At 45.4% G+C, this 25228-nt stretch overlaps 1 protein-coding gene across 1 annotated transcript in view; it reads right to left on the bottom strand.

Annotated features, from left to right (window-relative positions):
* Positions 1–10205, bottom strand: part of dscc1 (DNA replication and sister chromatid cohesion 1) — a 50888-nt gene extending 40683 nt beyond the window's left edge. The window contains exons 1-2 of the mRNA XM_085993341.1: positions 9823–10205; positions 4923–5091 (exon numbers count right to left, since the gene is read on the bottom strand). Of these exons, the coding sequence (XP_085849467.1) occupies positions 4923–5091; positions 9823–9992 (339 nt within the window). The 5' untranslated portion in view covers positions 9993–10205. The remainder of the gene's footprint in view (positions 1–4922; positions 5092–9822) is intronic.
* Positions 10206–25228: the final 15023 nt, after the last annotated feature.

The following is a 25228-nucleotide window of genomic DNA, read 5'->3' as shown; positions in this document are numbered from 1 at the left end:
ACATTTTGGTAGGAAGAACGAGGAAAGCCAATATAAACTAAAGAGCACAATCCTAAAGGGGGTGCATGAACAGAAAGACCTGGGGGTATATGTGCACAAATCATTGAAGGTTGAGAAAGCGGTTAAAAAAGCATACAGGATACTGGGCTTCATAAACAGAGGCATAGAGTACAAAAGCAAGGAAGTTATGATAAACCTTTATAAAACATTGGTTTGGCCTCAACTGGAGTATTGTGTCCAATTCTGGGCACCACACTATAGGAAGGATGTAAAGGCCTTAGAGAGGGTGCAGAAAAGATTTACGAGAATTATTCCAGGGATGAGGGACTTCAGTTATAAAATAAAAACAGAAAATGTTGGAAATACTCAGCAGGTCAGGCAGCATCTGTGGAGAGAGAAACAGCGTTAACGTTTCAGGTCGATGACCCTTCGTCAGAACTGGAAAAAGATGGAGATAGAACAATTTTTTAAGCAAGTGTAGGGGCAGGGAAAGGGGGAGGGGAGGAAAGAACAAAAGGGAAGGTCTGTGATAGGATGGAAGGCAGGAGAGATTAAGAGACAAAAGGGATGATGGTGCAAGGCAAAAGGAGATGGTAATGGGACAAGTTAAGAAACAAAAGATGGCTCGAGATGAAGTGTAAATGGCACTGGCAGAATGAAAGACAGCTGCCATGTGAGAAAGAGAAAAAAATTGGAAAAAAAGATGGGGGCAGGGACTTCAGTTACGTGGATACACTAGGGAAGTTAGGGTTGTTCTCCTTAGAGCAGAGAAGGTTGAGAGGAGATTTGATAAAGGTGTTTAAAATCATGAGGGGTCTAGACAGAGTAGATAGAGAGAAACTGTTCCCATTGGCAGAAGGGTCGAAAACCAGAGGACACAGATTTAAGGAGATTGGCAAAAGAACCAAAGGCGACATGAGGAAACACTTTTTTACGCAGCGAGTGGTTAGGAACTGGAATGCACTGCCTGAAATAGTGGAGGTAGATTCAATTGTGTCTTTCAAAAGGGAATTTGATAAGTACCTGAAGGAAAAAACTTTGCAGGGATACGGGGAAAGGGCGGGGGAGTGGGACTAGCTGAAGTGCTCTTGCAGAAAGCTGGCATGGGCTCGACGGGCCGAATAGCCTCCTTCTGTGCTGTAACCATTCTATGATTCTATGAATTGTCCACCACAATTCACGACTGGATGTGGTAGGACTGCAGAGCTTTGATCTGATCTGTTGATTGTGGGATCGCTTAGCTCTTTCTATAGCATGCTGCTTCTGCTGTTTAGCATGCATGTAGTCTTGTGTTGTACTCTGGGTGGGGGACTTTAATGTCGCTATAGCATGCTCTTCTGCACTCCTCATTGAACCAGGTAGGCACTTCATTTTTAGGTATGCCTGGTGCTGCTCCTGGCATGCTCTTCTGCACTCCTCATTGAACCAGGTTGGTCCCCTGGCTTAATGGTAATGGTAGAGTGAGGGATATACCAGGCCAAGAGGTTACAGATTGTGGTGGAATACAATTCTGCTGCTGACGATGGCTCACAATGCCTCATGGATGCCCAGTTTTGATCTGTTCTGAATCTATCCCATTTAGCACGGTGGTAGTGCCACACAACATGATGGAGGGTGTCCTGGGAGTGAAGACGGGACTTCATCTCCACAAGGCCTGTGCAGTGGTAACTCCTACCAATGCTGTCGTGGACAGATTGGTGAGGACGAGGTCAAGTAGGTTTTTACCTCGTGTTGGTTCTCTCACCACCTGTTGCAGGGCCAGACTGGCAGTTATGTCCTTCAGGACTCGACCAACTCGGTCAGTAGTGGTGCTACCGAGCCACTCTTGGCGATGGACATTAAAGTCCCCCACCCAGAGTACATTCTGTGCCCTTGCTACTCTCAGTGCTTCTTCCAAGTGGTGTTCAACAGGGAGGAGTATTGATTTATCAGCTGAGGGAGGGCGGTAAGTGGTAATCAGCAGGAGGTTTCCTTGCCCATGTTTGACCTGATGCCATGAGACTTCATGGGGTCTGGAGTCAATGTTGAGGACTCCCAGGGTCACAACCTCCTGATTGTATACCACTGTGCCGCCACTCCTGGTGGGTCTGTCCTTCCGCTGGGACAAGACATACCCAGGGATGGTGATGGCGAAGTCTGGGAGTTGGCTGAAAGGTATGAGTCTGTGAGTATGACAATGTCAGGCTGTTGCTTGTAAGTTCTGTGGGACAGCTCTCCCAATTTTGGCACAAGTCTCCAGATGTTAGTGAGGAGGAATTTTCAGGGTAGACTGGGCTGTGTGATGGAGTACGCACCACTCACTTGGAAGGATGCTGTCGCAACACTCAAGAACCTCAACACCATCCAAGACACAAGCAATCCACTTGATTGACGCCCCTGCCACTGAACTCCATGTCCACCCTCTGCACCGCTGGCGCACTTTGGCTGCAGTATGTACCACCTACAGGATGCACGTGCACCAACTCATCAAATTTACTTCAAAAGCACCTCCCAGCCCTCCAACGCTACTACTGAGGATGAGTAACAATATCATGGGAACATCATAAGATACAACAACTTGTATTTATATAGCACCTTTAATGTAGGAAAATGTCCCACGGTGTTTCACAGAAGTGTAGTCAGACAAACATTGACAGAGCCAAATAAGGAGATATTAAGATGGTGACAAAAAGCTTGGTTAAAGAGGTAGGTTTTAAGGAGGATCTTAAAGATGGATTGTTGCTGGGTCAAAATCCTGGAATTCCCTCCCCAACGGTGCTACCCTTGCTATATCAGCACAGATCAGGGAGCAAACCCATATGACTTTATTATGTAATTACCCACTAAGCCATTGGTGAGGCCAAATGCTGATGAAAAGTAATGATGTTGTGGTATTTTCATTAAAAGTATGACTCAGATGCAGAGTTTAAAACAAAAGCCCATTTGTATCAAAATTAGTGCAGATTTAGGTTCATCTTAAGAGGGGCATTGGCCCAGAAATTCAGGTCCCAACGCGTGAGTACGCACGGGGTACTCACGCGTGGACCCGATGGAAGTGCCGGTTTCTTGCATTGCGCATGCGCGGGAAGCCGGCACTTCCGTTCCTCTGAACGAAGGGGTTCAGAGGTCGAACACGTGCGCGCGGGAGTCTGCGCGTGCACTTTGAACTTATGTTTTTTTTTACAGGTTTTTCCGTGAGGGTAAGTCTTTAGATTTTAGAAATGTAAAAACCAGACGTAAGGGCTGCATTTTAAAAGGTAAGTGGTCAATTAATTAAAATTAAAACATTTTTTCCACAGGTTTATTATTTTTAAATACTTTAAAGCAAGGTAAGTTTATTTTTAGCCCCGTTTTTTTATACAATTATTTTTTTCAAAAATTTAAATTATTGTTTAAAATAGTTATTTCATGTAATTTATAGTTTATTTAAAAAGTGTGATGATTTTTTAAATTTTATTTGAAGGTTTACTACTATTTTGGGGCTGGAGTATTCATAAGTTTAGACAGGTCTTCCTGTCAATCTTATGAATGGGCTTTTCCCTCCTCCGATTGGCTGCCCATGGCTCACGTGATCCCAGGGGACGCATCGCACTAACTACGCCCCTGGGACATAGAAACATAGACATAGAAACATAGAAGATAGGAGCAGGAGTAGGCCATTCGGCCCTTCGAGCCTGCTCCGCCATTCAACGAGATCATGGCTGATCATCCAAACCCTAGCATCCGGTCCCTACACCGACAGCCATCCCACCCAGGCCCTATCCCAGTAACCCCGTAACCCCACGTATTTAATCCCCCCTAATACTAAGGGCCAATTTTTATTATCATGGCCAATCAACCTAACCCGCACATCTTTGGACTGTGGGAGGAAACCGGAGCACCCGGAGGAAACCCACGCAAACACGGGGAGAATGTGCAAACTCCACACAGTCACCCGAGGCCGGATTTGAACCCGGGTCCCTGGCGCTGTGAGGCAACAGTGCTAACCACTATGCCACTATGCAAGCACAGCGCGCCGGCAGCTGGGCCAAGGCCCAGAGCGGAATTCCACGGGAGCCCAGAGCTCAACTGCTGGCGCGCAAGTTAAGTGCAGGTCGGGGGCTTGCACCCGCCCCCGACCCGAATTTCTGGGCCATTATCTGTAACACAAGAAATTGTCAAAAGCATGGCACATAGCAATGACTGAAGGTAGCCAATAATGTGCCAATAAATATAAATCCCATGACATTTTGCGGCTTGTTTCCACATAACTTTTGGTGATTTGAAAAAGTATGTAAAAAAAATAGCTGACTCAGGAAGCCTAGACTTCTCTATAGATACTGGAAATGTAAGGGTTAAAAGGCAAAAAGGATCAATATGTCATAATTAAATCACTAATTGTTTCAATATCCAGGCTGTGCATGAACAATCTGCAAATTTTACTCAGTAAAAATTACACAACTTCACCATTTGCTGACATTACTAGAGCAATGATTTTATAACTAACTTCAAATGGCTCAGCCATCCCATGATGTACATGTTACAACTTTTTTTTTGGGGGGGGGGTAGGGAGGGAGGAGGGAAGGAGGCCACACGACAGATTGTTATTAAACCCAACTGGCTCACTAATTCAATTTAGGGAAGAAAACCGGTCGTCCTAACCCGGTCTGGCCTATATGTGACTCTAGTCCCACACCAATGTGATTGGCTCTTAACGGCCCTCTGAAGTGACCCAGTAAGCCATTATTAGCCATAATTGCATCAAATTACTTGCACTAGTTCAAGAAGTAGTCCCACCACCACCTTCACATGACAACTAGGAATGGGGAATAAATGTCAGCCATGCCAGCAACACCCACATTTGGAGAATTTTTTTTTAAATCCATCTGTATCTGAACACACATGTGCGCATGCACAGAGTTAATTATCCCTTTAAGAAGTCCTTGTTTACGTAAAAGCTTCACCTGACAGTGTATCAAATGTTCTGTGCTTGAGTCGGATGGAAGCTGATCAGGGGTTCTGCAATCAGGTATGATGAGCAACATGTTTGATGTATCAGCCATCTTCAGATCGTAAGTTTTATCTTCACTACACAACACAGCACGTTCATCCTTATCACCTCGGATAATCAGGCTAAAAGCAAAAGTCAAAACACTGAAGACTAATTGAACATTGTTTAAGAAGAATTAAAACAGACATTTCCCATTTTATTTGGAAATGTCAAAACATAAAAATTGTGCATACCATTCAGCTCTCCAAGGCAACACAGAAGCCTAGGAAGTCCTAAACTACCACGTTATACAGTTGCTTAGCAGCAGAACGGTTGTATAGAATTTCATAGAATATACAGCACAAAAACAGGCCGTTTGGCCCAACCAGTCCATGCCAACGTTTATGCTCCACTCGAGCCTCTTCCTCATCTATCAGCGTAACCTTCTATTTCCCTTCTCCCTCATATGCTTATCTAGCCTACCCTTAAATGCATCGATATTATTCGCTTCAACCACTCCCCATGATAGCGAGTAGCACATTGCACCATTCGCTGGGTAAAGAAGTTTCTTCTGAATTCCCTATTTGTTTTCTTGGTGACTATCTTATGTTGATGGCCTCTAGTTTTGCTCTTGCCCACAAGTGGAAACACTCCCTCTGTCTACCCTGTCAAAACCTTTCATAATTTTAAAGACCTCTATTCGGTCACCCCTCAGCCTTCTCTTTACAAGAGAGTTAAGAGACGCAGCCCGTTTATCCTTTCCCGATAGGTATAACCTCACAGGCAGTTTTGGTATCCTCCTTGTAAATCTTTTTTGCACCCTCTCCAGTACCTCTATAACCTTTCTTTAATATGGTGACCAGAATTGTATGCAGTACTCCAAACGTGGTCTAACCAAGGTTCGATACAAGTTTAGCATAACTTCTCTACTTTTCAATTCTATCCCACTAGAAATAAACCCTAGTACGATAGCAAAATACTGCAGATGTTGGAAATCCGAAATAACAACAGAAAATGCTGGAAAAACTCAGCAAGTCAGGCAACATCCGTGGAGAGAAATTTGAGCCGACGTTTCGGGTTTGACCCTTCTTCAAAACTGGAGAGAAAAGGAACTAGAAATAAACCCTAGTCTTGGTTTGCTTTTTTAACGGCCTTATTAACCTGTGTCGCTACTTTTAGTGATTTATACTCCCAGATCCCTTTGCTCCTCTACCCCATTTAGATTCTTATTTTCCAAGTACTGTAATATATGTGACCTCCTTAATTTTCTTACCAAAATGAAATACCTCACATTTACCGTACGTTGAAATTCATTTCCCAATTATATACCCATTCTGCAAGTTTATTAATGTCTTCTTGTAATTTGTTGCAGTCCTCCTCAGTATTGATTATGCCCCCCAATTTCGTGTCATCTGCAAATTTAGAAATTGTGTTTTTGATTCCAAAGTCTAAATTGGTAATATAAATTGAACAACTGTGGTCCCAACACTGATTCTTGTGGGACTTCACTCCCCACCGTCTGCCACTCTGAATAGCTATCCTTTACATCTACTACATTACTCTCTGTTACATCTCTTCAAAGTATTGAGTTTGGTCAAGCAAGACTTTCCCTTTTGAAATCCATGCTGACTATACATTATTATGTTTTTGGTTTCTAGATATTTTTCTGTTTTCTTCTTTCGTAGGGATTCTATTTTTCCTACCACCGATGTTAAGCTGACTGGTCCATATTTTCTTGGATATGTTGTATCTCCCCTCTTAAATATTGGTATAATGTTAGTTATCCACCAGTCCTCTAGCACTACATCTTTTACTACCGAATTATTAAATGTGTAATAGTGCCTCCGCTATCTCGTTCCTTGATCTTTTTAAAATGAGCAGATGCATTGTCCGGACCGAGACTTGTTTGATTTGTTTATTTAATATTTCTCTTTTAATTTAAATGCAGTTATATCATTTCCAATATCATCTGATGTCATGGCCACCTGATCCGTCTCCCTGGTAAATACTGAAGCAAAATAATTATTTAATATTTCTGCTATGTTGCTATCGTTGCCTGCAATTTTATCCTATCCGTCCCTTCGTGGCCCTATTCCCATCCTGAATTTCCTTTTATTTATGTGCTTGTAGAATATTTTACTATTTTGTGTCATGTTCTTTGATGATTTAATTTCATAGTTTCTCTTTGCCTTTCTAATTGTTTTTTTGACTTCTCTCCTAATCTCTTCATAGTCTCCCATGTCATGCTCTCCCCTGCTGTCCATATACTTAGTGTACATCTTTCCTTACCCTCAATTTTTCCCTTATGTCTATATTCATCCAAGGTGTCTCAGTGGTGTTTAGTTTGTTCTTTTTTTTAGCAGAATATATTTTTCCTGGACTCTGTTTAACTGTTATTTTAGGTGTTGAATGGAAAACACTCAGTTGTCAATGCAGAAATATTTCCCCCCTCCTTTTTAAACCTCTCAATTTTTTCCTGATTTTCTTCCTCTGAAATTGTAACTCAACAATTAATGGGAATATAGAATCATAGAAATTTACGGCATTCGGCCCATTATGTCTGTGCCAACCGAAAAAGAGCCATCTGGCCCTAATCCCATTTTCCAGCTTTTGGTCCGTAGTCCTGTAGGTTATGGCACTTCAAGTGCCTATTCAAGTACTTTTTAAATGCAATGAGGGTTTCTGCCTCTACCACCCATTCAAGCAGTGAGTTCCAGACCCCTGCCACCCTCTGGGTGAAAAACATTCTCCTCAACTCCCCTCTAAACCTTCTACTAATTACGTTAAATCTATGCCTAGTGGCCTACTCCTGCTCCTATTTCTTATGCCCCCTGGTTATTGACCTCTCTGCTAAGGGAAATAGATCCTTCCTATCCACTCGATCTAGGACCTTCATAATTTTATACACTTCAATTAAATCTCCCCATTGCCTCCTCTGTTCCAAAGAAAATAACCCCAGCCTATCCAATCTTTCCTCATAGCTAAAATTCTCCAGTCCTGGCAACATACTTGTAAGTCTCCTTTGTACCCTCCCTGGGGCAATCACATCTTTCCTGTAATGTGGTGACCAGAACTGCATGCAGTACTCTAGCTGTGGCCTAACTAGTGTTTTATACAGTGCAAGCATATCCTCCCTGCTCTTATATTTTATGCCTCAGCTAATAAAAGTATCCCATATGCCTTCTTAACCACCTTATCTACCTGTCCTACTACCTTCAGAGATCTGTGGATATGCACTCCAATGTCCCTCTGTGTATTCCCTTGTCTTGTTAGCCCTCCCCAAATGCAGTACCTCACATTTCTCCAGATTGAATTCCATTTGTCACTTTTCTGTCCACCTGACCAATCCATTGATATCTTCCTGCAGTCTGCAGCTTTCTTCCTCATTATCAACCACACGGCCAATTTTTGTACCATCTGGAAACTTCTTAATCATGCCCCCTACATTGAAGTCTAAATCATTGATATATACCACTTTATTGATATGTATATATGAATAGAACTTTAAGAACTGTAAAACTGTAGCGAAGTTAAGATTTGAAAGTAAGGTTCTCTGATAGAATTGTAAGCTTTCTCTTTTTGGAACTGTTAATGTTGCGATTGACTCACCAACTGTAAATTACATGTCGGTTCTTTAATAAATCTACAGGAAACTTTGGTTTATCCGGAGGTTGTATGGCCGGAAACCTCGATCTAACGGCAGAAATCAGCAGCCGTTTTGTTAAGTTTTTTTTCTTTTTTCTTCTCCTAGCATTTTTTTTAAAGTCAGTCTCTGGAAAGCCTCTCTGAAGCTGTTGCTAAGCTACAGAGACGCTTCCAAGGTACGGGCTGACTGTTTACAAGCTGTTGCTAAGCAACAGTGTTTGTTGTCAGGTACGGAGATGAAAACCTCCGTATCCTTCAACATTAGCGCTGGTCTGTCCGGAAGTTTTCATAGATCGGCATCATGCCGGTCCCGGATATCGTGAAGTTTCCTGTATATATTTTTAGAATTGTCTCACGTAAGACTTCTGTATCAAACTCGCGAACTCAATTTCTGTACACTCTGGTGAGGAGTTGCAGAATTCTGGGGGAGTTTTCCGGACCCTCAATATCTGGAATGTTACAGTCTAGCTAAACTTATTAAAAGTGCTATCTGGAGGACGGTAACATATTCAAGTTGTTCCATTCCTTTAGGGGGAGATAGTCCAGACCTTTAGACCCAATTAAGCATCTTTAGGATTCGGCTACCTCAAACTTTAGTTGAAAGTGAACGTCTGAGGAATACACCTGATCTGGGGTAGCCCTAAAGGGGCTAGGACTAGTAATTATCTCTTCAAGGACACTGGGGATAACTCCCTTGCTCCTCTTCGAAATAGTGCCATGGGATCTTTTACGTCCACCTGAGAGAGCAGACGGGGCCTCGGTTTAACATCTCATCTGAAAGACGGCAGCTGACAGTGCAGCACTCCCTCAGCACTGCACTGGAATGTTAGCCTAGATTTTTGTGTTCAAGTTTCTGGAGTTGGACTTGCACCCACAACCTTCTGACTCAGAGGCGAGGGTGCTACCAGCTGAGCCACAGCTAACACTAAATCTAACTGAAATATGATCATTACCACCAAAATGCTCTCCCACTGATACCCCTTCCAACTGCCCAGCTTCATTCCCGAAAACGAATTCCAGAACCGCCCCTCTCTTGTTGGTCTGGCTACATGTTGGCTAAAGAAGCTAAATATGTATTTAAACTTTATATATGTGGTCCTGGGAGGTGGCATTGTACGCATCTATGTAGCCCATGGCGACATCCCTGCTTTACAGACTCTTCCTGGTGAAGAAGGCAAGAGACACGCATTGTACTACAATCTCTTGCTGTTTGTCATCATGAACCCTACCTCTGCCCTGATTCGATGTATTTACAAAGCGTCTCGTCCAGTTCCATTAGACAGTAATCCCCCGAGCTGACACTGTCACTGAACGACATGCAGTGAACTGACGGGTGTAACTCGGCTGGGTCCAGTTTGGCGACCTGTAAAGTGGCCTGAATCTCCTGCAAAGTCCTCATGGTTTCAAACTGCTGCACAGTGACACTGACCGCCGCGCACTCTATTCCACTGACGATTGACGTAGCATAGAACCAATAGAGAAAGGGCCCAAGCCCGGAAACGTTCCAGAATCGGACGCTGTATCTAATCAGAGGAGAAGGCGGAAGACATGAATGTTTCCCCCAACAATCGCGCCACTTCTTCAGCTGGCTGCGATGCTCGCGTTTTGCGCACGCGCAGTTAACCGTCAGTGCGTTGACGTCATCAAGCGCGCGTCCTCCATTGACAGGCGGCGTTCGCGCATGCGTATAATGTGCTGTCCTGCAGCGCCTGTTGCCAACCCCGCGAATTTTAAGCAGGGTATCTGCACACACAATGATTCGGATTGATTGGGTTGAACTGGTGGGAGATTGAGGGACTGTTCACATAACTAAGTTTAATGTTGGTGACACTAAAGTTGGAGTGCAGACAGATAAGTGTTCTGAGCTCCCAATGGCACTCCAAACTGGCACGTTTATACCTGCATAGTTGCTGGGTCAAAAAACAGGGTTTGATATTGTAATGGTTACAGAACTGGACTAGTAACCCAGAGAGTGTGAAGTCAAATGCCATGCAGGTGGCCATTCTTCATACTGAGACGCCGCCCGTGGAGGTGGTCGCACTGGCTGCCTGCCTTGCCCGTGGCCTTGCGGAAGGAGCACGTGGTGCCCGCCGGTACGCTTGATGCCTTCTGTGATCAGTGGGCACTGCAGGGACTGTTCGATAATGCAAATAATATTTGATTTTGTTTCCTTTATTTGATGGTTTAGTTCTTTATTAGTTGTGCCCCTCTAAAAAAGAGGTGCACATTTGTTAGGTTTGTTTGATGCCCTTATAGTTTTATTAAAGGCATACTGGGACTTTACAATATTTGTCAGCAAGCTGTGCAACCATGGGGATCGTCACAGCTAGTCATACTCCTTTTCTCACCTGATATGGCGAAACATGTACTTTCCAGCAAGACCCGGGAACAATAGCGTAGTGGTAATGTCACTGGGCTAGTAATCTAGAGGCTTGGACTAATGATCTGGAGACGTTAATTCAAATCCCACCACAGCAGCAGGGGAATTTAAATTCAGGTTAATTAAAATAAATCTGAAATAAAAAGCTAGTAATGGTAATCATGAAACTATCGGATTGTCATAAAAACCCATCTGGTTAACTAATACCCTTTAGGGAAGGAAATCTGCCGTTCTGGCCTATATGTGACTCCAGCCGCATAGCAAGGGCACAGAATGTGATTAACTGCCCTCTGAAATGGCCTAGCAAGCCACTCAGTTGTGACAAACTGCTACGAAACAAAATAATAATAAAGAAACTGGATCGACCTCGGCTATGGACACGGCAGCGGCACACCCAGCCCAATCAACCCTGCAATGTCCTCACCAACATCGGGAGACCTGTGCCAAAATTAGGAGAGCTGTCCCACAGACTAGTCAAGCAACAGCCTGACACAATCATACCTTTCAGCCAATGTCCCAAACTCCTCCATCACCATCCCTGGGTATGTCCTGTCCCACCGGCAGGGCAGACACACCAGGGGTGGCAGCACAGTGGTATACATTGACTCGGAACCCCATGAAGTCACATGGCATCAGGTCAAAGATGGGTAAGGAAACCTCCTGCTAATTAACACCTACCACCCTCCCTCAGCTGATGAATTAGCACTCCTCCATGTTAAACACCACTTGGAAGAAGCACCTGAGAGTAGCAAGGGCACAAAATGTACTCTTGGTGGGGGACTTCAATGTCCATCACTAAGAGTGGCTCGGTAGCACCAACACTGACCGAGTCTGTCGAGTCCTGAAGGAACATAACTGCGAGTCTGGGCCTGCGACAGGTGGTGAGAGAAACAACACGACGGAAAAACCTACTTGACCTCGTCCTCACCAATCTACCTGTCGCAGATGCATCTGTCCATGACAGCATTGGTAGCAAGTCATTGTGGAGACGAAGTCCCATCTTCACACTGAGGACACCCTCCATCGTGTTGTGTGGCACTACCACCATGCTAAATGGGATAGATTGAGAACAGACGTGGCAGCTCAAAACTGGGCATCCATGAGGCACTGTGGGCCATCAGCAGCAACAGAATTGTATTCCACCACAATCTGGCATTTCTCTCACTCTACCATTACCATCAAGCCAGGGGACCAACCCTGGTTCAACAAGGAGTGTAGAAGAGCATGCCAGGAGCATCACCAGGTGTACATAAAAATGAGCTGCCAACCTGGGGAAGCTTCAACACAGGACTACATGCATGCTAAAAAGCAGAAGCAGCATGCTACAGACAGGGCTAAGCGATCTCACAATCAATGGATCAGATCAAAGCTCTGCAGTCCTGCCACATCCAGTTGTGAATGGTGGTGGATCATTAAACAACTAACGGGGGGAGGAGGAGGCTCCATGAATATCCCCATCCTCAATGATGGTGGAGCCCAGCACGTGAGTGGTGAGTGCAAAAGACAAGGCTGAAGCGTTTGCAACCATCTTCAGCCAGAAGTGCCAAGTGGATGATCCATATTGACCTCCTCCTGAGGTCCCCACCATCACAGAAGCCAGTCTTCAGCCAATTCGATTCACTCCACGTGATATCAAGAAACGGCTCAGCGCACTGGATACAGCAAAGGCTATGGGTCCCGACAACATCCCGGCTATTGTGCTGAAGACTTGTGCTCCAGAACTAGCCACGCCTCTAGCCAAGCTGTTCCAGTACAGTAACAACACTGGCATCTATCCGACAATGTGGAAAACTGCCCAGGTATGACCTGTCCACAAAAAGCAGGACAAATCCAATCCGGCCAATTACTGCCCCATCAGTCTACTCTCAATCATCAGCAAAGTGATGGAAGGTGTCATCGACAGTTACTCACCAATAACCTGCACACTGACGCCCAGTTTGGGTTCTGCCAAGACCACTCTGCTCCTGACCTCATTACAGCCTTGGTCCAAACATGGACAAAGGAGCTGAATTCCAGAGGTGAGGCGAGAGTGACTGCCCTTGACATCAAGGCAGCATTTGACCGAAACATAGAAACATAGAAACTAGGAGCAGGAGTAGGCCATTTGGCCCCTCGAGCCTGCTCCGCCATTCGATGAGATCATGGCTGATCATCCAAATTCAGTACCCGGTCCCTGCTTTCTCCCCATACCCCTTGATCCCTTTAGCCTTAAGAAATATATCCAACTCCTTCTTAAATATATTTAATGTATTGGCCTCTACTGCCTGTGGTAGAGAATTCCACAGGTTCACCACTTTCTGGGTGAAGAAATTCCTCCTCATTTCTGTCCTAAATGGCCTACCCCTTATCCTTAGACTGTGACCCCTGGTTCTGGACTCCCCGACCATCGGGAACATCCTTCCTGCATCTAGTCTGTCCAGTCCTGTCAGAATTTTATAAGTTTCAATTAGATCCCCTCTCATTCTTCTAAACTCCAGCGACTACAAGCCCAATCGACCTAATTTCTCCTCATACGTCATTCCTGCCATCCCAGGTATCAGCCTGGTGAATCTTCGCTGAACTCCTTCCATGGCAAGAACATCCTACCTCAGATAAAGCGACCAAAACTGCACACAATACTCAAGATGTGGTCTCACCAAGGCCCTGTACAACTGCAGCAAGACATCCTTGTTCCTGTACTCAAACCCTCTCGCTACAAAGACCAGCATGCCATTTGCCTTCTTAACTGCCTGCTGCGCCTACATGCTTACCTTCAGCGACTGGTGCACAAGGACACCCAAGTCTCATTACACTTCCCCTTCTCCCAATCTATTGCCATTCAGATAATAATCTGCCTTCCTGTTTTTGCCACCAAAGTGGATAACCTCGCATTTGTCCACGTTATATTGCATCTGCGATGCTTTTGCCCAATCACCCAACCTGTCCAAATCATCCTGGAGTTTCTCGGCATCCTCCTCACAGCACACACGCCCACCCAGCTTTGTGTCGTCTGCAAATTTGGAGATATTACATCTAGTTCCCTCGCCTAGATCATTAATATATATTGTGAATAGCTGCGGCCCAAGGACCGATCCCTGCGGTACCCCACTAGTCACTGCTTGCCACTCGGAAAAAGACCCGTTTATTCCAACTCTTTGCTTTCTGTCTGCCAACCAGTTCTCTATCCAAGTTAATACCTTGCCCCCAATCCCATGTGCCTTAACTTTACTCGTTAATCTCTTATGCAGGACCTTATCAAAAGCCTTCTGAAAGTCCAAATACACCACATCCACTGGTTCTCCCTTATCTATTTTACCAGTTACATCCTCAAAAAATTCCAGTAGATTAGTCAAGCACCATTTACCTTTTGTAAATCCATGTTGACTTTGTCCGATCCTGTCACTGTTTTCCAAGTGCTCTGCTATTACATCTTTTATAATGGACTCTAGCATTTTCACCAGTACCGATGTCAGGCTTACCGGTCTGTAGTTCCCCGTTTTCTCTCTACCACCTTTTTTGAATAGTGGGGTAACATTAGCTACCCTCCAATCCATGGGTATTGTTCCAGATTCCATCGAATGCTGGAAGATGATCAGCAAAGCATCAACTATTTCTAGGGCCACTTCCTTAAGTACCCTAGGATGTAGATTATCAGGCCCTGGGGATTTATCGGCCTTCAATCCCATCAATTTCCCTAACACCATTTCCCTACAAATACTGATTTCTTTCAGTTCCTCCCTTTCATCAGACCTTATGTTCCCCGACATCTCTGGGAGGTTATTTGTGCCCTCCTTTGTGAAGACAGAACCAAAATATGTATTTAATTGGTCTGCCATTTCTTTGTTCCCCATTATAAATTCCCCTGATTCTGACTGCAAGGGACCTACGCTTGACTTCACCAATCTTTTTCTCTTCACATATCTATAAAAGCTTTTACAGTCAGTTTTTATGTTCCCTGCAAGCTTACTCTCATATTCTATTTTCCCTTTCTTAATTAATCCCTTTGTCCTCCTTTGTTGAATCCTAAACTGCTCCCAATCCTCAGGTTTACTGATTTTTCTGGCCAATTTATATGTTCTCTCCTTGGATCTTATGCTATCCCTAATTTCCCTTGTTAGCCATGGTTGAGTCACCATTTATTTTAAATTTTTATGCCAAACAGGGATGAACAAATTCTGTCGTTCATCCATGCGGTCTTTGAATGTTTGCCATTGCCTATCCACCGTCAACCCTTTGAGTGACATTCCCCAATCAATCCTACCCAACTCGCGCCTCAGACCATCGTAGTTTCCTTTATTTAAATTTAGGACCCTAGTCTCTGATTCGACTACTTCATTCTCCATCTTAATGAAGAATTCGATCATATTATGATCGCTCCGACCCAAGGGGCCTCGTACAACAAGATTGCTAATGAATCCTTTCTCGTTACATAATACCCAGTCTAAGATGGCCTGATCTTTGGTTGGTTCCTTGACATATTGGTCCAGGAAGCCATCCCTTAAACACTCCCGGAATTCCTCCTCCACAGTATTGTTACTAATTTGGTTAGCCCAATCTATATGTAGGTTAAAGTCACCCATGATGACTGCTGTGCCCTTATTGCACGCTTCTCTAATTTCCCTTTTAATGCCGTCCCCAACCTCCGCATTACTGTTTGGAGGTCTATATACCACTCCCTCTAACGGTTTCTGCCCCTTGGTATTTCTCAGTTCTACCCATACAGATTCCACATCATCAGAGCTAATATCCTTCCTTACAATTGTGTTAATCCCTTCTTTAACCAGCAATGCTACCCCACCTCCCTTTCCTTTTTGCCTATCTTTCCTGACTATTGAATGTTGAGTTCCCAGCCTTGGCCACCCTGGAGCCATGTTTCCGTAATCCCAATCAAATCATATTAGTTTACCTCTATTTGTGCAGCTAATTCATCCACATTATTACGAATGCTCCTCGCATTAAGACACAAAGCCTTCAGGCTTGTTTTTTTAACGCTCTTACAACTATTAGAATTATTATTTACTGTGGCCATGTTTGATTTAAACCGTTGATTTCTCTGACTGCCACTTTTGTTTTTCTCCTTCCTATCTTTTGCTTTTATCCTTGTTTCCCCTTCCTCTGTCCCCTTGCTCAGGTTCCCAACCCCCTGCCATTTTAGTTTAAACCCTCCCCCAGAGCACTAGCAAACACTCCCCCTAGGACATCGGTCCTGGCCCTGCCCAGGTGCAAACCGTCCAGTTTGAACTGGTCCCACCTCCCCCAGAACCGGTTCCAATGTCCCAGGAATTTGAATCCCTCCCTCTTGCACCATTCCTCTAGCCACATATTCATCTGAAATATCCTTCTATTTCTACGCTGACTAGCATGTGGCACTGGTAGCAATCCTGAGATTACTACCTTTGAGGTCCTATTTTTTCATTTACCTCCTAACTCCCTATATTCCGCTTTTAGGACCTCATCCCACTTTTTACCTGTATCGTTGGTACCTATATGTACCACGACAACTGGCTGTTCACCCTCCCCTTCCAAGATGTTCTGCAGCCGCTCTGAGACATCCTTGACCCTTGCACCAGGGAGGCAACACACCATCCTGGAGTCTCGTTTGCGGCCGTAGAAACGCCTATCTATTCCCCTTACAATAGAATCCCCTATTACAATAGCTCTCCCCCTCTTTTTCCTCCCGTCCTGTGCAGCAGAGCCACCCCTGGTGCCAGGAAGTTGGCTGCTGCTGCCATCCTCTGGTAAGCCATCTCCCCCAACAGTACACAAAGTGGTGTATCTGTTTGAGAGGGGGATGTCCACAGGGGACCCCTGCACTACCTGCCTGTGCCTGGTACTCTGTCTGTTGGTCAACCGTTCCCTTTCTGCCTGTCCAACCTTTATCTACGGTGTGACCAACTGATCAAACGTGCTATTCACGACCTCCTCAGCCTCGCGAATGGTCCAGTATGAATCCAATCGCAGCTCCAGCGCCACAATGCGGTCTGCCAGTAGCTGCAGCTGGACACACTTCCTGCACACATAGTTGTCAGGGACACAGGAAGTGTCCCTGAGTTCCCACATAGCACAGGAGGAGCATACAACGGGGTCGAGCTCTCCTGCCATGACTTACCCTTTAATTAATTGCAATTAAATTAAATCAAATGAATCCCACCAATTACACTACCGTTAAATAGTATATTTAAGGGCCCTGGTTTATAAACAGTCCCCGCTACACCACAGAGACTTTAGAAACTATAAACCACAGAGTTAAAGTTTATAAAGAGAGAAATACTCACCAACCAATCACTTACCTGCTTTCTGGTGACGTCACACTTCGATTACTTTTTACTTCTTTCCCTCTGAGATTGGAGATTGGTACGCTCTGAGGCCTACCTGGTCTCTGGAGGCCTTTTGTACACGACACCGCTCCGCGATTCCCGCCGAGATTTCGCCTGCTGATGCTCTGAGGCCTACCTGGTCTCTGGAGGCCTTTTGTACACGACACCGCTCCGCGATTCCCGCCGAGATTTCACCCGCTGACGCTTTGAGGCCTACCTGGTCTCTTGCAGCCTTTTGTACTGCCGCCGCTCCGCAATTCCTGCTGAGATTTCACCCGCTGACGCTCTGAGACCTACCTGGTCTCTGGAGGCCTTTTGTACTGCCGCCGCTCCGCGATTCCCGCCGAGATTTCGCCCGCTGACGCTCTGAGGCCTACCTGGTCTGTGGAGGCCTTTTGTACTGCCGCCGCTCCGCGATTCCCGCTGAGATTTCACCTGCTGATGCTCTGAGGCCTAACTGGTCTCTGGAGGCCTTTTGTACTGCCGCCGCTCCGCGATTCCCGCTGAGATTTCGCCCGCTGACGCTCTGAGGCCTACCTGGTCTCTGGAGGCCTTTTGTACTGCTGCCGCTCCGCGATTCCCACCGAGATTTCGCCCGCTGACGCTCTGAGGCCTACCTGGTCTCTGGAGGCCTTTTGTACTGCCGCCGCTTGTTGTATCTATGCTTTAATGCGTTCAATCAAGCATGTAGATACGTCGAATTAAATCAGTCAGGCAGACAGGCTTATAACTGCGATGTTCACTTTATTGCGTAAAATGGCCGACTGCCCTTTTCCCGGGTAATTCCCATAATGCAATGCACATTACATTACTGTATTGACTGGTGACAACCTCGCAACCAATACACGACATGCCCTTTTCCCGGGTAATTCCCATAATGCAATGCACATTACATTACCATATTGACTGGTGACAACCTCGCAATCAATACACGACATCCCCCTTTTCCTTGGAAACAAACTTGCAGTTTACAAACAGTTGCTTACAATAACACTGCATAACTTATTTGGTTTATAAACTTTTTACAAACTTGTGTCTTACTACACAACTAAATAATTCCCAGGTTTAAACATTTAACATCACCCATGCAGTTCTCGCACAGTTTATGTTGTGACACAATCAGACAGTCTTTGGGGCTTTCTTTTAACCCTTTGAGGTCTGGCTGTATTGGGTATGTCTGACATGTTGGTGTCAGTGGGTATTGCCTGTGTCACAGTGGTATGTGTGTCAGGGTCTACTATACTGTCCTCAGTCCCTTGTGTTTCCTTCTGCTCATGGAGTGTCTCCTTTGGTCCATTGGTTCTGTATTTCTTCACAAATGTAGTGTTTCTCGAGTAGCGTGCTCCGTCTGGAGATTCTACTATTACTTGACTCCCTGTTTTACTCAAAACTTTGTGGGGGACCGTACTGTAGGATTGGTCAATCGTGACGGCACAGGATTGGTTGAACCTTGACGTCAGTCAATCAATGCTAGCAGATAATGAGTTTAATTTTGAAGGTTTTTTGCATAAGGCGCGAACAATTTTCGTCTGACCAAAAAGTAAATATGCTTACGAGTGTCCCGGAAGCGTAAGCTTTCTTCGGAGGTAATGCGCGCATAGGTACACCGTATAACTTTCGAGAAACACTACATTTGTGAAGAAATACAGAACCAATGGACCAAAGGAGACACTCCATGAGCAGAAGGAAACACAAGGGACTGAGGACAGTATAGTAGACCCTGACACACATACCACTGTGACACAGGCAATACCCACTGACACCAACATGTCAGACATACCCAATACAGCCAGACCTCAAAGGGTTAAAAGAAAACCCCAAAGACTGTCTGATTGTGTCACAACATAAACTGTGCGAGAACTGCATGGGTGATGGCATTAAAAGGAGTGGTGAACTTGTCCACTTTGTCCTGCCGTACCAGCACCGTGTCGCCAACTTCCACCTCCGAGTATTGTGTTCTCCGCTGTTCATCTGCGTACAGTTTGGACTTGCCTTCTTGTTCTGCGTCCCGGTCACGTACTTCCATGTCTGCGCGCGACTCTGTGATGCCTGGCAGCTTTCCTCTCATTTTCCGTTTAAAGAGCAGCTCTGCCGGGCTCTTTCCTGTTGTGGCATGGTCAATGCTCCTGTACACAGTCACATATTTTCTAAGTTCACGTTTCCAATCTAGTCCTTCTGACTGAGCAATTCTGATTCTCTTCATCAGCGATGCATTCTGGCGCTCGACTTCTCTGTTAGCCTGAGCCCATTTTGCTGTCGTTTTCAGGTGTTTGATCCCGTTGTTTTCACAGTATTCTTTGAATAATTCAGATCTGAATTGAGGCAGATTTGCAGGTGATTGGCAAACCATGACGGCTGAAGATTGACTCTTAACTATCAATAACCTTCTCTGTTGTTGTGGAAGTCATGATGTCATATTCATAGTAGTGGCTATAATAATCAACTACCACAAGAATGGAGTGGTTGGATGGCAAGGGTCCCAGTAAGTCTATAGCTACATCCTGCCAGGGGCCCTCCGGTAATGGTGTTGGTCTCAACGGTTCAGGTGGGTCAGGTCTGGCTACTATCTGACAGCCGTGGCACGCTTTACAGTGTTTTTCAGCTGCCTTGTCCATGCCAGGCCACCAAACCTTGGTTCTGAGATGTTGCTTTGTTCCAACTATTCCCAAGTGTCCTTCATGTGCTAACACCAGGGCTCGTGCATGTAACACTGTGGGTAGCACGATGCGTGTTCCCCGAAGAACTAGGTACCCCACTACGCACAGCTCGTTTGCAATTGCTGCATAAGCTTTACAGTTCTCAAAATGTCCATTTGTGATTGCCTTCCGTACCTCAATCAGCTCTGGGTCGGTAGCAGAGGCTTCCTCCACCTCTCTAGTAGTGAGTGCTTTTGGTGTCGCACTCACAGCTACAAATCTCATGTATTCATCTGAGCCATGAGAATGTCTCTCCTGTTTTGCTGTCTCCCCCAGCAATCGTGACAGTGGGTCTGCAATGTTTTGCTTGCCTGGAATGTGTATCACCTTAAAATCGTACGGCTGTAATCTAAGTACCCATCTCGCTATACGGGCACAGGATTTAGAGTGTGGGCCGTATATCACTTGTAATGGCTTATGGTCAGTTACCAAGTTAAATTTTCGGCCATACACATATGGATGCAGCCTCTCACAAGCCCATACAAGAGCTAAGGCCTCTCTCTCTGTTTGAGAGTATGGCCTCTCACAGTGTTCTGGACTTATTACATGCAGCTAGCACCCTCTAGTGGTAGTCAGTGTATAGCAGTGTTATTGTACAGCAGGGTGTTATTTGACCTTCTTCCTGTTTGCCCCGGAAGTAGTATTCCAGGAAGTACCTGCTGAGTTGTGAAGAAAGCCACATGAGGCATTCTCAATCCTGTTGCATTCTTCTTATACGCTAGGCAAGCCGCAATGTCTGTGAGTATCCTTGTTTAGTAACATGATAACAACCTTGTTAGTGTAGTATTTTGACAATACTTTGTCTGTAAGAAGTTATTAGCTGTTAGCTACCGAGGTTTAGCTTCAGTGCTATTTAGTTATACAATTAGTCTATTCTGTTGTCATAAACATGTTTATCTTCTATATATATAAAGGAATCGATCTGTCTGTCTGTCCTTCTGTCTGTCCTTCTGTCTGTCCTCGGGTGTGCATCTGTCCAGCTATGCGCTCGAAAGTTATACGGTGTACCTATGCGCGCATTACCTCCGAAGAAAGCTTACGCTTCCGGGACACTCGTAAGCATATTTACTTTTTGGTCAGACGAAAATTGTTCGCGCCTTATGCAAAAAACCTTCAAAATTAAACTCATTATCTGCTAGCATTGATTGACTGACGTCAAGGTTCAACCAATCCTGTGCCGTCACGATTGACCAATCCTACAGTACGGTCCCCTGATGGTTGGCCAATCGGTGTGTGTGTGTGTGGGCGGGACTAATCGTTTTCATCTCGGGGATGTGGCAACCATTGTTTCACTGCCATGACTTCAGCTTCCAGCTCAAACTACTTTGATCATCCAGCTCTGAAAAAGTTAGTATCTCTTTTAAAAATAACATAAGATTTACCAAAAACGTTTTATAAGTACTTTCACTTTCATCTTTCAAGGTATTGAAAGGTAGAAATGTTGCCCGGCAGCAGATTCACAGAGGGACAGACAGACAGGGCCTGAAAGCCTGGTACTCGATTTAAAATGTTGCCCGGCAGCAGATTCACAGAGGGACACAGACAGGGCCCAAAGCCTGGCACTCGATTTAAACCGCCCGGCCCAAAACAGCCCTGGCAAAGCCAGGCTCCCCCCAGCTAGTATCTTATGTAACAGCTAATGTATAGTACTCAGCTCTATGTACAAAACATACTTTGTCTTTGTTTACAGTTTCACAAAATTTGTTCAAGTAAAGCTTCAATACAGCTTCTTGAGGAATTATTTGAATGAGTGTTTAGCTGGCTGGATAACTAGATAGGAGTACGTCTAGCGAGACCAGTACAGTGAAAAGACAGCAATACGGCTAGCTGTGAAGAGAGGAGATCCTCCATGTGGAGCAGCAAGGACTCAGAGTTAAGTGGCCATCATCTAGGCACAGAGTAAGCCATCACGACACAGCCAGCTTAAGTCTTCACCTTGTACGCCACACTTACCTCACATCGTCATGGCAGGAGGTAATACCGAAAACGCTACTCAGCGAGTAGAAGACCTTAAACAGTTAGATGAAACTGAAGAATGTAACAATCTGTCTATAAGCTCTCGTTACTACAGATCGTCAGCTGGTTCTAGATCGTCAGCTGGTACCAGGTCATCAGCCGGTTCACGGTCATCAGGTGGTTCTAGGGTAAGCATGGCCATCGCCAAAGCATGGGCTAGGCTAGAAGCAGCCCAAGCCAGAGCTGCTTATGGCAGCAAAGAAATAGAAATAAAAGTTGAACAGGCCCGTCTCCAAGTTGACCAGGCCCGTCTCCAAGTTGAATTCCAAGTTGACCAGGCCCGTCTCCAAGTTGAACTCCAAGTTGACTAGGCCCGTCTCCAAGTTGAACAGGCCCATCTCCAAGCCACATTAGACGCTCTGCAGGAAGAAAAAGAGATAGATGCTGCATTAGCTGAGGTACAAGTATTGGAGGCAGTTTTGGTGGAAGCTGATCCTGAGGCAGCTAACAAACTTTTAATTCCCGTTCCGCATCAGAGTCGACTACAGCGCACCACAGATTACGTGAGCGACCAAGCTGATGCACAGAGACATTGTGGACTACAGAATGTGTGTCCATGTCTTCGGGAATAGCCCGTCCCCTGCTGTCGCCATATACGGACTAAGGAGGGCTGCCAAGGAAGAAGAAGATGACTTTGGCAGTGATGTGAGAGGGCTCATCGAACGAGAGTTCTACGTCGATGATGCACTGAAGTCATTCCCGACTGAAGCAGAGGCCATCAGTACCCTCGGACGAGCCCAGGAACTACTTGCACTATCCAACCTCAGGCTACACAAGATAGCCTCTAACAGACCAGTAGTGATGAAGGCATTCCCCCCTGAAGATCATGCTAAGGACGTCAAGGATCTAGACCTCCTCACTGATGACCTCCCCCTACAGCGTAGCCTAGGAGTGTCTTGGAACATAGCAACAGACACGTTCACGTTCCAAGCCTTGGATGACAAGAAACCCTTCACACATAGAGAAGTGCTCTCCACAGTCAACAGCCTATACGACCCTCTTGGCTTCTTAGCCCCTGTCACCATACAAGGCAGGCTGCTCCTCAGGGAACTCTCCACACGCGCTGAAGAGTGGGATTCACCCCTCCCTGAAGAGATGGAAGCAGAGTGGGACAGATGGAGAGACTCACTTCAAGACTTACAGGAGATCCAAATACCTCGTTCTTATACGTCCTTCTCTCCCTCAAATGTCCAATTCAAAGAGCTTTGTGTCTTTGCAGACGCATCCGCTAAGGCCATTGCAGGTGTGGCTTATCTGAAGGTCACCACTCAAGATGGACAAAGCAAAGTTGGCTTCGTCTTTGGTAAGGCCAAGTTGGCACCCCAGCCAGACCTCAACATACCCAGATTGGAACTGTGCGCAGCAGTATTAGCAGTTGAGATTGCAGAGTTCATAGTAGAGGAGATGGATCTGAAGTTCGGCAGCATCAAGTATTATACAGACAGCAAAGTGGTGCTAGGATACATCCATAACCAAAGTAGACGGTTCTATGTATACGTGAACAACAGGGTCCAACATATTCGACAGTCCACATCCCCCGACCAGTGGAGGTACGTCCTCACAGACCTGAACCCACCTGACCATGGGTCTAGATCTGTAACGGCGTCCCTTCTCAGCAGCACGACTTGGTTGTCAGGACTTGCTTTTCTTCAGGATCAGTCCCTGCACTCCTCTGAACTCAATGAGTCATTCGACCTCCTCAACCCTGTTTCTGACTCCGAGATACGCCCACAAGTCACAGCGAACGTTACTCAAATCTCTAAGGACCTGATGAGCACCAAATGCTTCGAGCATTTCTCCAAATGGAACACTCTCATAAAGACAGTAGCATGCCTAACCCACATAGCTCATACCTTCTCCCAGCCTACACAAGAGAGTAGCTGCCATGGGTGGCACATCTGTCGTAAGAGTCCCTCTGAAGAGGAGCTCAAGAGAGCCAAAATCCTTGTGATGAAGAGCGTCCAACATGAGTGTTACTCAGAAGAGTTGAAGTGCATAGCAGCAGAATGCAACCTTCCCCCTCACAGCAGCCTACGGAAGCTGCATCCTATCGTCGACACCGACGGACTTCTCAGAGGTGGTCCTTCTTTTGTCGCCAGAGGACTCCAGTGACAAGTAGAGTTAGGATTATGTGGGGTCGTTAACGACCCCAGACGGGGAGTGTTCTGGACTTATTACATGCAGATAGCACCCTCTAGTGGTAGTTAGTGTATAGCAGTGTTATTGTATAGCAGGGTGTTATTTGACCTTCTTCCTGTTTGCCCCAGAAGTAGTATTCCAGGAAGTACCTGCTGAGTTGTGAAGAAAGCCACATGAGGCATTCTCAATCCTGTTGCATTCTTCTTATACGCTAGGCAAGACGCAATGTCTGTGAGTATCCTTGTTTAGTAACATGATAACAACCTTTTTAGTGTAGTATTTTGACAATACTTTGTCTATAAGAAGTTATTAGCTGTTAGCTACCAAGGTTTAGCTTCAGTGCTATTTAGTTATACAATTAGTCTATTCTGTTGTCATAAACACGTTTATATCTTATGTAACATCTAATGTATAGTACTTAGCTCTATGTACAAAACATACTTTGTCTTTGTTTACAGTTTCACAAAATTTGTTCAAGTAAAGCTTCAAAACAGCAACCTGCTTCTCGAGGAATTATTTGAATGAGTGTTTAGCTGGCTGGATAACTAGATACACAGTCTGTTAAACTACGACTTACATAGCATATTGGCACCTCTTGTCCCTGTTGGTCCTGAACTAGTACTGCGCCTAAACCTACAGGACTGGCATCTGCTATCACCTTGGTTGGTGCGTCCTTATCAAAATATACTAAAGTGCCGGTTCTGGCCAACTCTTCCTTGAGTGCACTGAATGACTGTCTCTGTTGTGATCCAAATTTAAATGGTGTGTCTTTTCTCATCAGGTGTCGCAGTGGCTCTGATAGCGTTGCAAACTGCGGGATGAATCTGCTACTGTACCCAACGAGTCCCAAGAAACTCCTCACCTCTGTAGCATTCTCTGGTTCCTGAGCTTCTGCCACCGCTCGCACTCTCTCTGCTGTTGGTCCGATGCCCTTTTCAGACAACAGGATTCCCATGAAAATCAATCGGTCCATGTTGAATTGGCACTTCTCTGAGTTTAGTGTCAGTCCACTTTCCATTAGTCTGATCATGACAGCGTGCAGGCGTCTGTCGTGCATTTCCTGGTCGTGTGCATGCACGATAATGTTGTCTGAGATGTTTTCAACACC

The sequence above is a fragment of the Somniosus microcephalus genome, chromosome 7, assembly GCF_052327205.1.
Source record: "Somniosus microcephalus isolate GS21.2 chromosome 7, FLI_Smic_1.0, whole genome shotgun sequence".
In the NCBI taxonomy this organism is placed as follows: domain Eukaryota; kingdom Metazoa; phylum Chordata; class Chondrichthyes; order Squaliformes; family Somniosidae; genus Somniosus; species Somniosus microcephalus.
This window is presented reverse-complemented; position numbering and strand designations above follow the sequence as displayed.